Source organism: Triturus cristatus, chromosome 4_2 (assembly GCF_964204655.1).
Source record: "Triturus cristatus chromosome 4_2, aTriCri1.1, whole genome shotgun sequence".
NCBI lineage: Eukaryota > Metazoa > Chordata > Amphibia > Caudata > Salamandridae > Triturus > Triturus cristatus.
In genome coordinates, this window is record NC_140586.1 from 190,291,296 (window position 1) to 190,310,366 (window position 19,071).

Genomic DNA, 19,071 nt, shown 5'->3' on the forward strand with positions numbered 1-19,071 from the left:
CCTGGGAGGACTTGAGCCACTGAGTAACAAAGGGTGTGAGAATAGCGTCCCAACAGGCAGTTGGCAGTCACTGACCTGAGCACTAAGCTGGTGGATGAAAAGATTTTCATCCCGAATTTCTCTACCTGTATCCTCTCCCTATGAGCTAGCATAGTTAGAAAAGTGTTGCGATTGGTTTTGTTTGCAGACGCCTGCAGCACCAAGTTTTCAGGTGAGGGGTGCTGATATAAAAATGCAGGGTCGCCTGGGGCAGTGTAGTGGCTTTCTGCAATTTGGTGGTTGACCGTGGGGGGAGCAAGGTTTGGCCCATGCCCCCAACAAAGTGTTTATAAGAGTCTCGCTAAATGCTAACAGGGGCTCAGTGGATTTTTGCCCTGGCTGAAGAACCTCAGTAAATGCACTGGTTATGACCTCAAAGGTGGGGAGCTGGAGCCCAACGCAAAACCAAGGCATAGGAAGTACTATCATTAGTGTCAGGTGGCGAGAGGAGTCCGGTCTCAGGAGAGGCATCAAGGCCACTAGCCTACTACAGGTAGTCATACCAATTATCCTCGTGGCAGGGTCTTGCATTTTTATCACCTGCATTATTATCAGAATCTATGCCGAGCAGTACATGTAGGATTTGCTGTTTTCGTTGTGGAAGCGAATCAAGGGGATGAAATGGAGTCTCAACTTCAGCAGTGTGCGACTTGGTTCTATGTCAAACTGCCGGCGTCTCAATGTCAGAGAGGACAATTGGGGCCTTGTCTTCCAAAGTCGACGGAGTCAATATTGCTGTTGATGTGCTGGGAACTGGCGCCGAAGGTGGATTTGAGAGTTGAACCGGAGGGTAGTAGGTGAATTCAAAGAAAAATGAAAACCTAGAAACCACATTGGAGGAAATCAAGTAATGAAAAAACAACTTTAAGGTAAGACAATTTTAAGAAATAAAACAAAAACCTAACAGAGGAAACATTTTGCATTTTAAAGAAAATCCAAAATTGCATTAAACTTCAGTGGAGTCTAGGACTACTGTGGGTTTTTAAGCTCAGGGATGGATCATGTTTAGGGTGATGATTGGGTTCTTAGAAGTCTGGAATAATGGTGTTAGGGGATAGCATGGGGTTTTTAGGGTTCAGAGATGGGTGGAGTGTAGGGGTGGTCGGGGCTTTGTAGGTTTCACGGATGAGTGGTGTGTGAGGTGTTTTTAGGTTTCAGGGATGGTTGGAGTGTATGGACGTCAAGAGGTTTTAGGGTTCATGGATGGGCAGAGTTTAGGGCTGGTGAGGGTTTTTAAGGTTCAATTATAGATAGCGGCTGGGGTGGTGAAGAGTTTTTAAGGTTAAGGATGAGGTGGTGTTTAGGGTAGAAAGTAGTTTTAGGGGTCAGGGATGGGTCGAGTTTAGGGTGAAGAGTACTTGTGTGTCATGGATGGCTGGAGTTTACAGGCGGTGAGGGTTTTTAAGAGTTCAAGGAAGGTTGGAGTTTGGGGTGCGAAGGTGTTTTAAGGGATGTGGGGGCATAGAAAGGGGTTCTAGTGTTCAGGAATAGTTTAGGATTGGGGTAATGAATGATTTTAGGGTTCAGGGGTGGTGGATTTGTGGGGTAGAAAGGTCTTTTAGGCTTCAGGGAAGAGTGTTGTTTAGGTGTGGTGAGAGGTTTCAATGGGCAGAGATTACTTGTGTTTAGGGGTTGTGAGAGGTCAGCGATGGATGCTGCTTACGGGTGGTGATGGCTCGGAGGACTAAAAGCAGACCAGAAGTGGAATTGGACATAGACTCCGGTACTACTGGAAGATAATCTTCAACAAGCTGACATGAAACACAGAAATACCAACTCCTTGTCAGGCTAGAGAGGGGTAATGTGCTGAGGTGGCAGTTAATGTCCTGGTGACTGAAAGGTCTGAGAGAGGAACGTTTTCTGACTTAAACAGTGATTCAATTAAAAAAAAAAAAGAGTAGATCAGATAAAAGGAGGAGATCAGATAAGATTTTTGCAGTTCTACTGGGATCCAATATGGCGAAGACTAAAGTTCATAATGTTACAAGAAATGGGAGACACTCTAAATCTGAACTGGCAAAAAAAAAAAGATTTAGAAACGTTTTCAGAATGGCATACAGCAAGGATATCAATATTACTTAAGGGTTTAGATTTGCCCTCGCATACCAAGTCCAACTGAGGTTGGTTGGAGAGTGATATCACTACAGAAGTAGTAGTGGCAGTCATTGAAAACCTTAGGTTTAGTCTAAGCCAAATGATAGTTGCGCCTCCAACAGGCATTTTGCCTTGCTGAACACCCAATCTGCTCAGCCCTGTATACCATTCTGGATAGACCCAGGCTATCATGGCTTTATTATAAACCATCAGACTTTTGACAGTATGAGGAGAGTGACGTGTTTAATCGAAAAATTGCCAAGTAAGGAAATCCCGATAATCTTAGTGACCCATGACACCAAAAACTTGTTTGATCAGGGCAACAGGGAAATCCTCAGATTAAGTTCTGGGTCCAGCTGAGATTGATACCAACATTAACCACTACATCTGGCCAAGCTATGCTAATACTACGTCTACATTCTTGCTGAAAGGAGACAGTTTGGAATGCCTCTTTCGGTCCTACTCTTTGCCCTGTGTTTTGAAACCCTTGCACTTAAACTAAGGCTCTGAAGGAAAATTTCAGGAGTGCCATTAAGCCAAATTAACATAAATTGCATATATTTGCAGGTTTCATCTTGCTGATACTCGAAGATCCTATATAGTAAATCCTGAGAATACTGGACATACTAGAGATGTTTGGGGAGATTTTGGGCTTTACATTTAACCTTGAGAGGTCTGAAATTCTTAACATTAATCTACCAATCGAGAATACTGCGAACAGCTATGCTCCCTTCTCTGGGCTAAAGGAAGGATTAAATGCCTGGGGGTTTATATCACACCCGTGGTTCAGGGGCTATATATACTGCCGACTATACTGCCTTATGGTCCGATATAAAGCATGATCTGGGAAGCTGGATTCCACTGTTTATCTGCTGGCTAGACCGAGTCGTTGCCTTGAATATGAACATTGTCCCAAGATTGTAGTGTTTATTTCCGGCACTCTCCGTTTTGATCCCAATGAACATTGCCCCAAGATTGTTGTATTTATTTCTGGCACTCTGTTTTGATCCCAAGATCGTCTTTCATTGATATCCATATCATGTGTAATTAAAATGTGTGGGAAGGGATCAAACTGAGGCTATCGCGAATGCTTCTACAGACATGAAGCAACACAGTAGATCTGAGACGCTCAGATTTTGAGAAATATTATTTAGCAGCACAGCTGCTGGTGGACTTCTAGTGGGTGCACAGGTTTACTGACTAACACTGGCCCCCTATATAGTGTGCCTTTGTAGGAAGTTCTGTTTAGGAGTTACCATGGTTATTATGCAAGAATAACTTGTCAAGCAATGTCGATATAGCCGAGGTTCTATGCTTCTTTCTCAGTGTATGGGATAAGATATCAACATGGTTATTACCTACTTTCCTTCAACCCATGTGCTGATCCACCACAACCCAAACTTCACAGCAGCTCTAAAAGAGGGTTGTTTTGATAAATGGAAAAGAGGAGATTTTGGAATTGTAAGATGTGGTCGATCTGGGGAAGGTTATGTCCTTTGTACATGAAAAGGGTATTATCTCTTGATGAAACTGGCTTCACTGGTTTTAGCACAGGCATTTGCCCCTTTACCTTGACAACAGGACAGCAAGCAATGGGCTTTTAAGTGTTTTTGAGAAACTGTTTTAAATGTATAACGCACTGAAGAGATCGATTTCCAGTCTTTACAAAGCTCTAAACCAAATTGGCCTTATCTAAACAGATCTGTAGGAGTGCAATCGTGTTGGACCCTCTAGCTGGAGATTATAGCAAGCACTGGCAAAGTGAATAGGCCTCCCTCTTTTCCCCTATTGGCATTGCAAAAAAAAAAAAAGCATACATTATGCAAATGTGCACTGCTGGCAGGCACATCTTCCCATGCATGCATCACTATGCAAGCGTGTGCATACAGAATGAAACAAGCCTTGTTTTATTCATTCTTTTATTTACCATTCGAAGATGGCAGAATCCACTTTGTGTGGTAAATAGAAGATTTTAATTTCAAGAAAACTTTTTTCTAAAGTGGAGGGTTCCGTCAGCAAACGGTAACAACACCTGTGGGAGAAATTGTCAAGGCAAGGACCAGTTGGCAATAGAAAGTGGCTGGGGGAGAAACGGGAGATTGAGGAAGCAGGGTGAAAAAATAATCAGAAAAGTCAAGAAGGCTCGGGGGTGTGGAATTTAATAAAATATCCACTTGTCCATGGGGCAGGTTGCTTCATAAATCTACTTGTCCTGTAACAAAATCCACTTGCCCCTTTGGTGCCATGAGTGCAGCAACATATTATGGTAGCTATCTTAATATATAAGAGCTCTGATATAGCCTCTCCGATTATACCAGGGCTCATACCATAGTAGTTTGAATACTTGCAATCCCCTTATGTTGCCACGTTTCTGCTGATCTACATACTGGGGCTGAAGGTAGTGGTAAGCAACAATTCCAGGGTTAGAATGCCCTTTGGAGTCTGTGCAAACCTTCTAACTTGCATGTTTTAAGGGTTTTCAACAACTCTTCTCTAATCTTTTCCCATTCTGAGAAATGTTGGAAATTTACCCCTGACAATGACCGATGTAAATCTTCTTCCAGAGTGGGGAAAAAAAGTGGTTGGCGGGAAAGTGAACTTGCAAATACTCAGTTTTGCATTTGCAAATCTACACATGCATATTTGCTCATGCTAAAATGCAGTTCACAAATATTTTCTAGGGATACTATTTCTTGTCCTACTTCTGGAAATTCTTGGAAATTCACGAAAGCCGTATAGCTGCACTTAATGCAAGGACATAGACCAAGGATGCACTTTTGAGACTTTCTTTAATAATTTGGCCCCTAATTTGGTCTGGCGTTGACCATGACCTTTTGTGTTTATTTAAATTCTGTGTCTCTCTCTGCATCGTCTGGCTTCACTGTGAGTGACAGCATTCTGCTCTTTCACAAGGAGCATATCGGCACACAAAGTAGTTTTGTTCAGTGCCAGTAACTACTGTGGCAGCGTATGCTTTCTGAGACCAAAAACAAATTTTGCTTTTGCCAATGTTTGTTATAACGGTGAGGGCCCTGCAGCTCCCACACCAGTAAGGTTTTACAAAAACCATGCCAAAACAATTCACAATTGACAAAACTAAAAAGCTGACCACCAATTTCATATCCACTGGCTTTGCCAATGCTTGTTTATCGAAATCTTATTAAAACCGGTTACTGATTTGCCATTATAAATATTTTTGGGAAATACTAGCATGGATCAACACATGTTACTAAATGATGCTGTAAAGAAAAGGTACCTGAAATTTTACAGTAGTTTAGCAAACTGTTTTTTCCTGCTTTCATTGTTTTATAAACATTTTATTTTGAAACCAAAGAATCATCAATCTTGCTTTCAAGCTTCTGCAAATATTTGCATCAAATCAGAGAGCATTCTGGGAGCATTATACAAAGCCTCATATTGCTAAACTTTGAACATGTGTGTACACATTTTTATACTGGAACCACCGTCAGTAGTGCAGTCAGAGCTTACAACATTTACTTGGAGCACTCACTCTAATAATAAAAGCTTTCAATTAATGAACCATAAATACAAGTTTGAACAGCATTAACATATGGACAAAAATATTACCTTATCTGCCGAAGGATTTGTGCTGCAGAGGGTCGGGCCTACTTGTCCCAAGGACAAAATACTCATGAAAACTTGTTGCCCTTGACCCCAAACAATATGTCCTGGGAGTCGGGCTATAGGAATTTCACATCCCTGCAAAACCCACAAGCGCCTCAGAGGCCAGATACGTGGTGGGTGTTTTTGATTGGTCTAGGGCTCACATGGGAATGTAAATCACATGTTTGGGGTAAAAAGGGAGAAAGTAAATGATAAAGTTCTACTAAGAAAACAGATACTCCAGCTAGAAAACATTGAGAAATGTTCCTGTATATTTATACAGCCTTAATATTTGTCTCTGTTTTGTGGTAATGTAGCTGTTGAACTTGGCCCTTTCTGCAGGGTCATCCCTGAGCTTTTTGCCTTCCTCCTCCATTTTTACTGATGTTGTTTTTGAAGGCTTTAGGACTCTGTGCACTTTATCACGGCTAACCAGTGCTAAAGTGCATGAGCTCACTCCTCAAAACATTGTAAAATTCGCTTATACCCAATTGCCATATTTAATTTACTTATAAACCCCTAGTAAGGATGTACTACATGCACCACGGCCTGTAAATTAAGTGCTACAAGTGGGCCCGCAACACCACTTATTGTGCCATGCAACTAAGTAGACCTTTAAACATGTCTCAGGCCTACCATTGAAGCAGGTGTGTGCAGTTTTTAAACTGCCATTTCAACTTGGCAAAAAAAAACTGCCAGGCTTAAATCTTCCTTTTTAATGCATATAGGTCACCCCTAGGGTAAGCGCAGAACAGCACAGAGGGGAGGGGGGGGGGGGGGGGGATTTAATTAAAAAGTTGGACATGGCATTTTAAGTTCTAAGTCTCCTGGTAGTGAAAAACGCTGAAATTCTTTTTTCAGTACTGTAGGGACTACACATCTCCCCAAAGGATAACATTGGAGTTGCCTAATACGTTTAATAAGCTGTAATTTCCAAATGGGCACAAGTACCCAATTCATATTTGGTGTCTTTGAAATTGTAGTGACGAATCATCTCTTTTGGTAAAGTCGGATTTTACATTATAATTTTGAAAATGCCAGATTCAGAAAGTTGGTACTTTCCTGCTTAGCCATTTAGTGCCTGTAGCCTGTCCCTGGGTCACATGACTGGGTCTGGCCGACAGTTGGGCTTTGTGTATTCCTCCTAAAAAGTCCCATGCCAAAACAATTCACACGTTGACAAAACTAAAAAGCTGACCACCAATTTCATATCCACTGGCTTTGCCAATGCTTGTTTTATCAAAATCTTATTGAAACTGGTTACTGATTTTCCATTATGGATATTTTTGGGAAATACTAGCATGGATCAACACATGTTACTAAATGATGCTGCAAAGAAAAGGTACCTGAAATTTTACAGTAGTTTAGCAAACAGTTTTTTCCAGATTTCATTTTTTTATGAACATTTTATTTTGAAACTAAAGAATCATCAATCTTGCTTTCAAGCTTCTGCAAATATTTGCATCAAATCGGGGAGAATTCTGGGAGCATTATACATAGCCCCATATTGCTAAACTTTGAACATGTTTGTACACATTTTTATACTGGAACCACCGTCAGTAGTGCAGTCAGAGCTTACAACATTTACTTAGAGCACTCACTCTAATAATAAAAGCTTTCAATTAATGAACCATAAATACAAGTTTGAACAGCATTAACATATGGACAAAAATATTACCTTATCTGCCGAAGGGTTTGTGCTGCAGAAGGTCGGGCCTACTTGTCCCAAGGACAAAATACTCATGAAAACTTTTTGCCCTTGACCCCAAACAATATGTCCTGGGAGTCGGGCTATAGGAATTCCACATCCCTAAGGGCAAAAGCATGTGCGAACTGGGAGTAACGGGAGGAGGGAGCAACTCTAAGCATGTGGGGTGCTGAGGAGAAGTGTATGGGGAAAGACACATTAAGGATAGGCCAACAAAACACATGCATTCTAATAGAGTGCTTAAAGGCAAAGTAAAAAGTAGTTCCATGAATGTGAGCAGTGGAATGATACAAGTGATCCGTTCAAAAGGATGGTAAAGAAACAAAGTTCTAGAGGAGGAACAAACATGAGAAGAGGAAGGGAAAGCCACTGAATAGGAAGCAGATGAGAGTGACAAGATAGCCAATTAATGGTAAGCAGTTTTTGGTATGGCCCACAAAAAGTCTTACAACGAGCTGTCTGTAGGTGAGATCTAAAATTAAACAATGTGTACAAAATCATACACAAGATAATGTTGAATTGGTATAAGATCCCAGGGAAATGATATTGGCCCTGGGGTGGTAATTCCTAACACCTGAAGTACAGGACATATTGTTTTGGGTCATTTACAACAAGTCTTTTGTATTAATTTTATCCTCTGGACCAAGGAGACCCAGCTCCCTACAGCACTCTTGGTTGCCAATTTACAGTGCCACGTATGGTTGTGGGAAAGGGGATTGTCTGTTGTTCTGTGGCTAGATATTGGTGAGAGCTGTAAGTTCAGCTTTCTTCACGTACACTGGTTCCAATATAAAATAGTTACACATTAGCAAAATATAACCATTTGTAATGCTCCTTCATACGATGCGAATACACCGAGATGAAAGGAAGCAAGATTGGTAATAGTTTGCATTCAGAATAAAATGCACATACAAAATATTTGCCTTCAATGAAACTGCTGATGGTTGCAGAAACTAAATTATTTTTTTAAGGCATCATTTAATAAAACCTGATGCACACCAATATTTTTAAACAAGCATTTGCAATGCAATAGGTCTCGCATTTACGAGAGTTTGAGCTGTTGGCATTGTAAATGACAATAGCTTAAATTTTCGCACATGCGAGACCTATTGCATTGCAAATATTTGTTGTTTCCAAGCGCCCCATGCCGTGCTTGCATATTAATAGGGGTCACGCCCCTTTCTTTAGACGAGCCGTGTCTAAAGAAAGGGGCGCAGCCGCCATTAAAGTGAAAGTGTGGGGTATGGGGCGCTTTTACCAAAAAGCATTTGTGTGAAAACCATTTTTTTTTTTATAAAAGCCGCCCAAACAGCACTTTTATTGTAATGGTGGCTGCGCCCCTTTCTTTAGATGCGTCTTGTCTAAAGAAAGGGGCGTGGCCTCTATTAATGTGCAAGCGCGGCATGGGGCACTTGAAAACAACAACAAAAAGTGAATAAAGAGTAAAAATAACATGAGGCCAGATTTGGATCCGCAAATAAACCAGAGGTGTGGCCATCACCGTGGCATGCCGTGCCATGTCATAAAATAAGAAAGCATTAAAAGAGAGCTTGTGCAGTAAGCAGGTGAAAACAATTTAAATAGTGCTTGGAGCCTGTAATTAAAGCCTACTGGGTAACAACACATTTAAGAGGGCCAGTCTTTATGGGAGGTTACAAGATGAGACAAGGCAGTACTTAGGAGGGACTACTTAAGCCTATTGACCAATGAAGAGCCTGAGTTTACAAATGGGGTGGGCTGGCCGCACACTTGGGCTGCACCCATTCAGGACTGATATTCACCTGACCCCTTGAGTGGACTGAGGTCCTCTAACAGGACTGTGTGTGTGATGATAAGTTGGACGACAGGCTGCCGAACTTGCAGATTTCATCATCCCGCATTGGGGTTGTTTTGGATGCTTGAGGGTAAGACACTGTTGCTGGGCTTTTGAGGCTTGGCTGGTGCTTCTCTCCCTTCCCCCAGCCTGAGGCTTGTGAAGTCCCTACTTTGTGAGGCAACCTGCCACATTTGCCAGATCAAGAATTCCTTAGTGGCATATTTCAAATGTGGTTCAAGATCAGTAAGATGGATCAGGGATGTGAATGGATAAACATATACACATGTATAAATTGTATACAAGCAATCCTCTTTTTCATTGCATCAGCCTCCCACACCCCCATGTTGTCTGAACCAGAGTGAAAGCCTGACCCAGGCCACCCAACTGGATAGTTTGGTAGGAGTGGTATCTTTTTTTCTTGGGTCAAAGCACCTCCAGTCATGGAAGGACTCCACAAACCCATTTGAATTGGTGTCTTTTTGGTCTGGATACAGACAGCTATATCTATCTGTAAGAGTGACAAGAAACTGACTGGCTCACATCCTCCCTAGGAGGATCACTCTGAGTATGCAAGAGTCCTCTTGAGGACCTCTCTCTTCAGAAGACAAGGATCCTAACCCGAGAGCGAACAGTGCTGACTTTGCTTTTTTCCCGGACAGAATTTTGAATATGTGAATTAGGACTGTTTATTGACAAAAGTATGACAGAAGAGGTATCAACTACAATTCGTAATCCAGTGACTCAAGATAGCTGAATGAATACTCAGTCATTATTGACTCTCATTGAAACTGTTACTGCAGTTGTTCTGATAAATGTGCCTATCTTGTTTTTAGGGGTTTAGGTTAATAACTGAAAACGAAAATTCAGTGACCAAGATATTAATCGGGTTTACTGCTTAGATGTATTGTTTAAAACACCTGTCAAGTATACATAAATAAAAGAATGCTAGCCTAACCTGACACATTTTTTATATGGGCTAATAGTGAATTTGTCAATAGTACAAACAAACAAGCTCAAACGTGTAGGTGGGGAGTGGGGAATGGTATAAGAGGATGATAAACTAGTGCATTAACAGGACACCACTCTGATCACAAACTCGGTAACAGCGCAGGTTGGAAATCCTGACAGGACATGTCCCCAGTGTTAGATGGAGAACCCTACGATGAAGCATGCCGTACTGTCTGGTTGATGGTTTTAGAGCCTTATCCTAGGTGGAAATGTTGGTGCTTTATCAGTGACTCAACGTTATCTTATCTGGGAGGTTCGCTGTGCAGAGTGAAGGGTGTGGATATGAAAGGTTTTCCTTGTGGTAATATCTAATTCTGGTAACATTAACAGGCATAATATGGTAATAATAATCAATGCATACAGAGCACTAGGTACCATCTGGTAATTCACTTTATCGCCTCCATGTGAGGAGGGGGTTTAATAGAATGAAAGAAATCCAAGTATCAACAATAGCTAGACCCACAGTTTGCAAATCATTATGTTAACTAAATAACAAATGCATGAAGTTATTATTACGCAGTATTTTTTTTCTTCGAATTGTGATTCATCCACTCCAAAGAAAAAGCATCAGACACAATTGAAACGTGTTTTGTCTGTCCTCAGCCTTTGAAGGCGAAAAGGTCCTATTCGGGACTTGAATTTGATTAAGCAGAAGTAAAGATTATTCAGATCCTAAATTGTAGATGGTCTGGGTTAAAGCAGCTGAACACATTGCTTTTCTTATTTTATACATATACTGAAATTGAGACTGTGTGCATCAGTCTTTGTTGCTCCCTATTTTTAGGTCTCTGCTGTAGGCAGCATTAACTTTTTTTGGTAAGACGTATTGTATCCTGTACATACTCGTATACTTGCTCAAGATTAGATGGCATTGTCATCCATCTGTCTGCTTTTTATTTGATAGCTTTCTTCCCTATTCTTGTGTTTGTCCCACCCATGAGCATTTTTATCTCAGTTATTTGACTGGATGATTTCTTCCAATGCTGACTAGATAGGGCTCTTTTTAGGTCTGGCACTAGCCAATGGCCTTTTGATTTTACTAAAATTATATATACAATATACTCATGCTTCCAGCCAGCTCTCTTGATTCATTAGTCTCTTGCTGTCATTCAAATTTTGCTTCCATCCACCACAACATACACCATACGACAGTTGATGAACCCACTTAAGGCATTGGCTAACTTCACTGTGAGTGACAGCATTCTGCTCTTTCAGAAGGAGGACATCTGCAAAATAATTCCCTTCATTTCCAAGGACTATTATGGTTAATATTTACTTGTGCCTTATTACGTCTGTTGCAAGTTGAAGTAATAGTTTTACTTTTTTTCTCTTTTAGCTTTTTGAGACCAAAAACTACTTTAGCTGTAAGGCAATTTTTTTCTTACATTGGAGAGGGCCTAATGGCTCCCTTATGAAGAAGTTTCACAATCACGGAAAAAGACAAAAGTCTGACCGCCAATGTCATACCTATGAAAATTGCCAATACTTGTTTTGATATGCATTTAGCACTCCTTGGGAGTGCATGTGTTTGTTTTTGTCTCTTTCCTACTTGTTTCAGTCCTTCTGCCTTCACATTCCTTTTAGTCCTTTGTTCCCACTGTCCTCATTTTTCACCTCCCTTCTCGCTCTTCTGTGTGTTTTTTTTTTTTTATTACTTGGTGCTACCCAGTGTCCTTATTTCTTTCTTTATTTGCACTCTAGTGCAGTTTTACTGTTAATTTACCACTCTCATAGGGACTTCTGCACTGTTTAATCAGCAAATAAAAAATTGCCCATATGCAATGCTATGCATGCGTCAGAAGTTACAAGTGGTAGCCATCATGGAATGGGTTCTCTTTTTTTCCAATTTGTTACAAAATTGTCAGCTGTACGCGCATGTCATGATGCTTGCATACGTATACCATTGGCAGTAAAACAGCCGTCGCAAAGCAAATAGCTAGCCATTACAGAAAGGCCTTTTGGCTTTGCCAATGCTTATTTGTGTAGAGATTAACTAAAGTGGGGACATAAAGTACTGCTCCATGCTGATTTATCATTTATACTTGCCTCTTAACGTTCTTAAGCAATGCATGGTGCCTCCTCGTTCTGTAATGTATGAATGCTCTGCTCCCTGATGGACTGTAACACGTATCCTCTCTCCCTTGCAGGCTAAATCCAACATATAAAGTGTGTCTTGCCCACTGAAATCAATCCTGTTTCCCAGGAGGCCCAGACTGCCACAATTGGGGATCAGGAGAGCTGGCTCCGATGAGCAAGGCACCGCCAGCCCACGGCGCCCCTGAACAGAACGGGCTGGGTGTCCTGCACGGGCCCCCTGGCCTGGTCCAACAGGCTCCTCAGCTGGTGCCTGCCAGTCCTGGCGGAATGGGGGGTGGTGGTTGCAGCAGTAGTAGCAGTGGAGGGGGCAGTGGTGGAGGAAAGGCCCAGGCACCAAGCAAGCAATGCAAGAAAGGTGCTCGTATGGATCGGGCCAGCGACGAGTATCGCCAGCGGCGTGAGCGCAACAACATGGCTGTGAAGAAAAGCCGCTTAAAGAGCAAGCAGAAAGCCCAGGACACCCTGCAGCGGGTCACCCAGCTCAAAGAGGAGAACGAGCGTCTTGAAGCCAAGATAAAGCTGTTGACCAAGGAGCTGAGTGTCCTAAAGGACCTCTTCTTGGAGCATGCCCACAACTTAGCCGACAATGTGCCACCTGCAGGAGTGGAGGAGACCCCACCACCTAACCCAGAGAGTGCTGCCCAATAGCTAATGTACTCGACCACAGGATATTTTAGACAGACTTGGCCCCCTTGAACACTCTTCACTCACAGCAAAGTACCAACTAGAAACATGGGCCTGCAAAAATCTTTTGAAGAATGCATACCTCTGTGGATTATTTTACTCCATGGAGCATGTATGGACAGAGGTATCTTCAAAAGAAGATCTCATAAACCTCCAGGTAGCACCGCAGTCCCTCAGAGTAGCAATGTACATCAGCTGTAACAACGCATCTCCAAAGGAGCCTACCACACAGCATACAAACTGAAAAGTCACCAAACCAGTCTATCGGAAGCCAATACGTAGCAGTAGTCCACTACACAGCAACACCAATTTACCTTTCAAAAACCTCATCGTAGCACTGCAATGCCTCATGACCCCACTGTTGTCTCTATAACAATGCATCGCCGAAGGAGTCTGCTTCACAACAACACCAATTTAACATTTTCTCAGAAGCCTCCACAAAGAACCATGATTTCTCAGGGTCCAGCCTGGAGCTATGAACTGCAGACCCATCCCCGGCATAGCAACGCTTCAAATCTGCCAACATGCCAACACTTCTGAAGAGAAGTTGTAATAATTAATCCTATTAAACTTTCTCACTAGTGCAACTATCCAAAATCTCCACATAGCAAAGGCAAAAAAGACAGTCTCCTTACTGTAAGAAGGTGTGTAACAATGAATTTCCAAAGGAGTCCACTGCAGAACAATACCTATTGAACTTCTATCTGAGTGAATCTTGATAAGGAACCTCCTTGAAGTACAGTGTATAGTACATAAAAAATCTTCAAGAATTCTAACGTAAATTTCCATAAAGAGGCTTTTGTTTCCTCCTCATCTGTCAAGTGCGGGCTGGACAATTTTGTGAGATGCCAGCAGAGACGTTGTCTGCCCATGGGTGATTAGGAGGGGGGCGTCTCGGAAGTGGAAGAAATATGGCGTTTGTGGGACTTTTTAAAAGTTGCTTTATTTTTTTAACGTTGATTTTATTTTCTAAATAACAGTGACACACTGAGAATTTGATTCCACAGGAAAGAAAAATAAAACATAAAAAGAATCGAGTTGTGCTGTGGATGAAATTGCATTATGTGCATGTTGCCTTTGATTGCGATCAGTAAAGTGGGACAACCTTGAATAATTTACGATTATGTTGCATGTTTTAGGATTTCCTTGTATACCTTGGGGTTACTTTGCATGTCTTGTGAGTACATGGCGTGCTTTAGCATGCTTGATTTGAGTCTGTATTTAAACTGGAACTGTGTTATGCATTTTCGGATTGGCTTGCTATTTTTTTTATTGCATGCTTTGGGGTTGCATTGCATTGTGGCGCATGTTTTCAATCTGTTTTCTAGAAGGGATATTATGTAATCCTATGTCAAATGCATCCATATACCATAACCCATTCCCAACATTTGTTGTCCCTAAGCAGTACTGGAATCTGGACACTGTCTACAGTTCTGAGATTCTCGCTGGCCGCAGTGAGAGTAGTCTGATTGTATTTAGTTAGGCTTCCTAAAGCTTAGATGCGAGTCCTATTGCTAAGCAGTAGGAAAGGTTTGTGTAAATGTGGGTATTTCATTTTGAAACATGTTGGATGCCTCGACAGTGTCATCATAAGCATGGCCGTTTGTTTGGTTCTGTTGGGTCTTAAAGTTTGTCCGTTGCTTCGTTTCGGGTGGCTGTTTTATGGAGTAATTCCCAATTATGTAGCCTTCATATCATTCATTCTACGTGTATGCGGGTGTGGCTGTACGTGAATAGATGACCCACTGTGAGGTGGTAAATGCTTTGCCAGCTAGATGGCTTGGAGCAATGTTGTGCACATGAATGTGGTTAATGTGTTCTGTAGGAGGTTGAGTTAATGTTACACCGTTCTGGAGGCCACGTGACAACCCTGTAAGAGCATATCTGAGATGTGCTGGGTGCATGTGAAATGTTGCATTCTAAGAATAGGGTTGGGCTAACCTGCTAGGCTATTGCCAGACTAAGAGAATGTAGGGCTCAGCCTGCCTGTCGATCACAGACATGTTACCGCACAAGTACAAGTCCAGCTTCCCACTCCTCACTCTTTCCCTCCTGATTGTGTTACCATGCAGAAATAGTAAATACAGGAGTCAGTCAGCCTGTCATCTGAGGTACGACACCATAAATATAGCTGTGTGTTATCAGCATTTGTGTAGGATCTTTAGCCATTAATATGGCACTGAAGCACTTTAAAAAAAATTGTTTTACTGCATGCCATTTTCCTACGGATTAGCGAGAGAGAGGGCTGAAATTGAGACAGAATAACATGAAAATTAGTATGTTAAAGGGAGATTAGGGGCAAGAGAGTTGCAAAGGTTGAAAGTGGCTGATTCCTCTTGTCCCGGTACCTGAACAGTATACCTGTGAAGAGGGAGGTGATAGGTGTTAAGATAACATGTGCCTTCATCTGCCTAGTTCTTACCTCAAAGGAGGAAGGTGTCCAGGTTCATGGAGGAGTGCGCCTCAGGATGCTAACGGCCTTTCACTAGCAGTCACCAAACATGGGTCAGCCCGGGCTGGGCACCTAGAGTGCAGTGTCTTATCCTAGGCCGCCGAGGTGGCTGCTGTCATGGAGCCCTGTGACTTTGGAAAAGTGACAGACAAGAGCATGAACTTGTATTTGGGATACATGGAAAGATCGATGGTGCAAATCCTTTCTGGTTTCACAGTAGAATTTCAGGATCTTGGGCTGCTACAGAGTGACTGGGTGCCCGAGTGAGATAGTGGCGTACAGTGTTGATTGCCTGGGATAGGACAGAAATGTAAGCATTCATGAGGGCAAGGTGAAGATGAGCATTTTCAAATGTGCAAGTGACTAAGCAGCTGTGTGATTGAGGGTCAGTGAATGAATAAACAAATCACTGTTTCTAGTCATCCATCTGTGTTGTGGGGTTACCCTATTTCTACTGCTGCTGAGGTAGATGTCTCTGGGTGAGTGAGTGTGTGCTTGAGAGATCTAGAGCTTCTTTGCCTTGGGATTGTGTTGAGTCTTGTGCCCACTTGTTTGTTTTAGGATTACACGACGGGGGCTGTGTTTAATTTAGGTCTTTATAACGTTAAAATGTCATTGTGCTTTTGCAACAAGTCACTGTGATTTAGAACCTTAATGTGACTTTGAATTGTGTTGCGTACGTTCGTACGTCAGGCTTGGCCGTTTTGATTGCACTGTTCATTATGAGTGACTGAGTGACTTGTTGATTAATTGCTCTTTTTATGCACTTACAACTCGAGGACTTCTTACCTAGAATACTGTTTTTAGTGCTTTTTAACTGACTAGAGTGAGTTAGTTTGCCAGACGTTGCTGGGTAAGGAGTTTCACGAAGACCGGTCTAGAAGACATTCTGGCACTAGCCTTCAGTTTCAAAGGTGGTATGTATAGGATATTCTTGGTCTTGCCTCCTTAGATAATCTTTTGAATGAGATGTAAACATTTTCTGAGACGCATACATGGGCTCAAATCCATTAATACATTTGAAGATGGGTTCTCCTTATTTAAAGAGAATGTGACCTGACACAGCCAGTGCAGAGTGAATCGAGCCTGGGTGATGTGATTTCTCCTGCTTTGGTCTGAGACCAGACAGTAAGCAGTATAGGGGCTGGAGGTAGGCGTGCAGGGGTGCTGTAGCATCCCCCAAATAACCATCCTGAGGTTCTGAAGGTAAATGAGCAAAAACTTTGCAGGTGAGTTGAGAGGCTTTACTAAACCCAGCGATGTGACAATCTTGCTGAGTACCGTATGAAAGGATAGGCTGCAGTGCACCAACTTTTCTTTTTTTTTTTAACACAACAAAATGTAAGTATCTGTAAATGAAATATACAAATATTTCAGCTAGGAATGCATAAATGAAACCCTCTTTTGTAATTGTGAAGTGCAATGGAAACAACCATTTTTGATAGGATCAAAACATATCAAGAAGACACTATACTTGGTGATACACAAATGATAAATATTCACTGAAACCAAATTTCCACATATAATCTTTTGTGCCTTATATCGTTTTAGCAGTACAACTGCATGTCTGTGCAAATTTAGTGGCCATTTCAGTAGAAAATGGTCTGTCTGTAAATTTGAGACCGCATGTTGGGTGACTTTGATGATGTAGGGAAGAAGGCAGCACTCCTATTCTGAAAATTGTTTTAGCAACACAGGTCAGCAGTGTCTGGAAGTGATTAATTTGCTAGGTGGGAAGCTAGCATGTATATAGTAGTCGATGCTGGAGTTGACGACTGCTATCACCAAAGGTCTCTGTGTGTAGGATGAGAGGCAAAAGTGGTTTTGGAGAATATAGATAGAAGCAGCAGCTGGTAGTGAAACAGCCGACGTGGGTATGTGATCTACAAATCAAAGTCAAGGCCTAAACCATTTACCTTGACCCTGGCAGGAACTGCAACCTAAAAATGATAATGAGGAGGATAGTAATGTTCTTAGCACTCCAGTCCAGTGAAATCATTAAACCTGCAGATGGTTTGACTTGCCACTCTCTAAACTGTTTCAGATAAGTGGGATCCAGCAAGCATGCCAATCTATCGTCTTTGGATTTCTACAGCGCATGTGCAATAGTCTACTGATCTGTCTAGGGAAAAATAAGGGTCATTTAATATTACATTACTCTGCCTTACAAAACAGAGTTCATAAATTGCTCTGAATAACATTACTTTGCCTTCAGAGGATTACAAGAATCTACTTTGAATTATAATACAAGAAAGGTTTGCTCTAATTACTTGGCCAGCCTTTGATTAAAGATGATGATTAAGGGGTGAGGCAAGATGAGTGTGATGATGATGAGTCATCTACAATCTCCAGCACTGGCTCCATTTTGTGACTTGTGAGGTTATACTCTGAATCTCACACACACACACGGCAGTCATGTTAATGTTGGAGCAACTCTTTCTGAACTGCTAACCCTTTGAGTATGCAAAGCAACAGGGCACAAAACAGGCCTGTAACACAAAAAAGGACACACATATTCATAATTCCAAGAGCATAAGTGAGTAATTGGCTCCACGGATTGTCAAATCCCCAAATAAAGAAATGCCTCGACATCAACAGTATGAAAAGAGATGCCTTATAGATTCGGGGGATCCCCACAAAAAAAAAAATATCTATCGACTATATTGTTCTCCAAAGGTCCTGAAAAATTCTAAAAGAACAAAACAAATCAAAGCATTAAGAGTCCCCCAAGCATTTTAGAGTACATCGTGGTACAGGAATTGGTGAGGTTTTTGGCAGAGGTGAATTACTTGGGTCGAACGCCAACCAAAGTATAACTACGAAGGGACCAAGGCAAAGGATTGTGATATAAATTATTACACTGCTTTAGACAGCAGAAAATGACATTTTACATTGAAACTACTCCATACCTGTGTTCTGCATTAAGTTACAATTATTTTACCCTTCATTGTTACACAGTTCTTACATACATTGATATTTGACATGAATACTTTACCGTTCACTGGAATACAATTATTTTACCCTGCAATAGATTACAAAAGAATGCTCTCTTACCCTTCACTACATCAGAGGTTATTTTACCCTACATTGAATAAGAGGTTCCTAGTATTAGTAGTGGATTGCTGAAAACTAGTTTGATTACTTCTCCCAGTAATTATAGTTTGCTCTCCCTATTTTACTCTGCAGTTACCACATAAGGACTGCTCAATCTCATAATTTTACCCTTTTAATTGATTGGTTTACACCACAATGAAGATGATTAATTGTTACTGTACCTTGCATTAGATTACAGACTACTTTGACTACTTTACGAGTAAGAAAAACAGAATGCTCTTATTATTTTACACTTAATTGTTTGCAGAATAGGTTACTCTGCATCAGATACCAAAAGATTGGGAACAGATTTATTATTTCGTTTCTAGGATTTGCCCTGTTCAGCATTCCAATGCTTCTTAGTTGGGTTTGCATTTTACACATAAGGTCACAAACATTAACACACATTTACTCTTTTTAGTGGATTACAGAATATTATTTGGATTATTTTACCCA

General features: G+C 41.5%; 1 protein-coding gene across 3 annotated transcripts in view; it reads left to right on the forward strand.

Moving 5' to 3' along the window:
• Positions 1 to 14,314, forward strand: part of LOC146833341 (CCAAT/enhancer-binding protein gamma-like) — a 162,553-nt gene extending 148,239 nt beyond the window's left edge. For all 3 annotated transcript variants that reach the window (XM_085601099.1, XM_085601097.1, XM_085601098.1), the window contains exon 2: positions 12,437 to 14,314. In XM_085601099.1, coding sequence (XP_085457225.1) covers positions 12,537 to 13,034 — 498 coding nt within the window. In that variant the 5' untranslated portion in view covers positions 12,437 to 12,536 and the 3' untranslated portion in view covers positions 13,035 to 14,314. The remainder of the gene's footprint in view (positions 1 to 12,436) is intronic.
• The last annotated feature ends 4,757 nt before the right edge of the window (positions 14,315 to 19,071 follow it).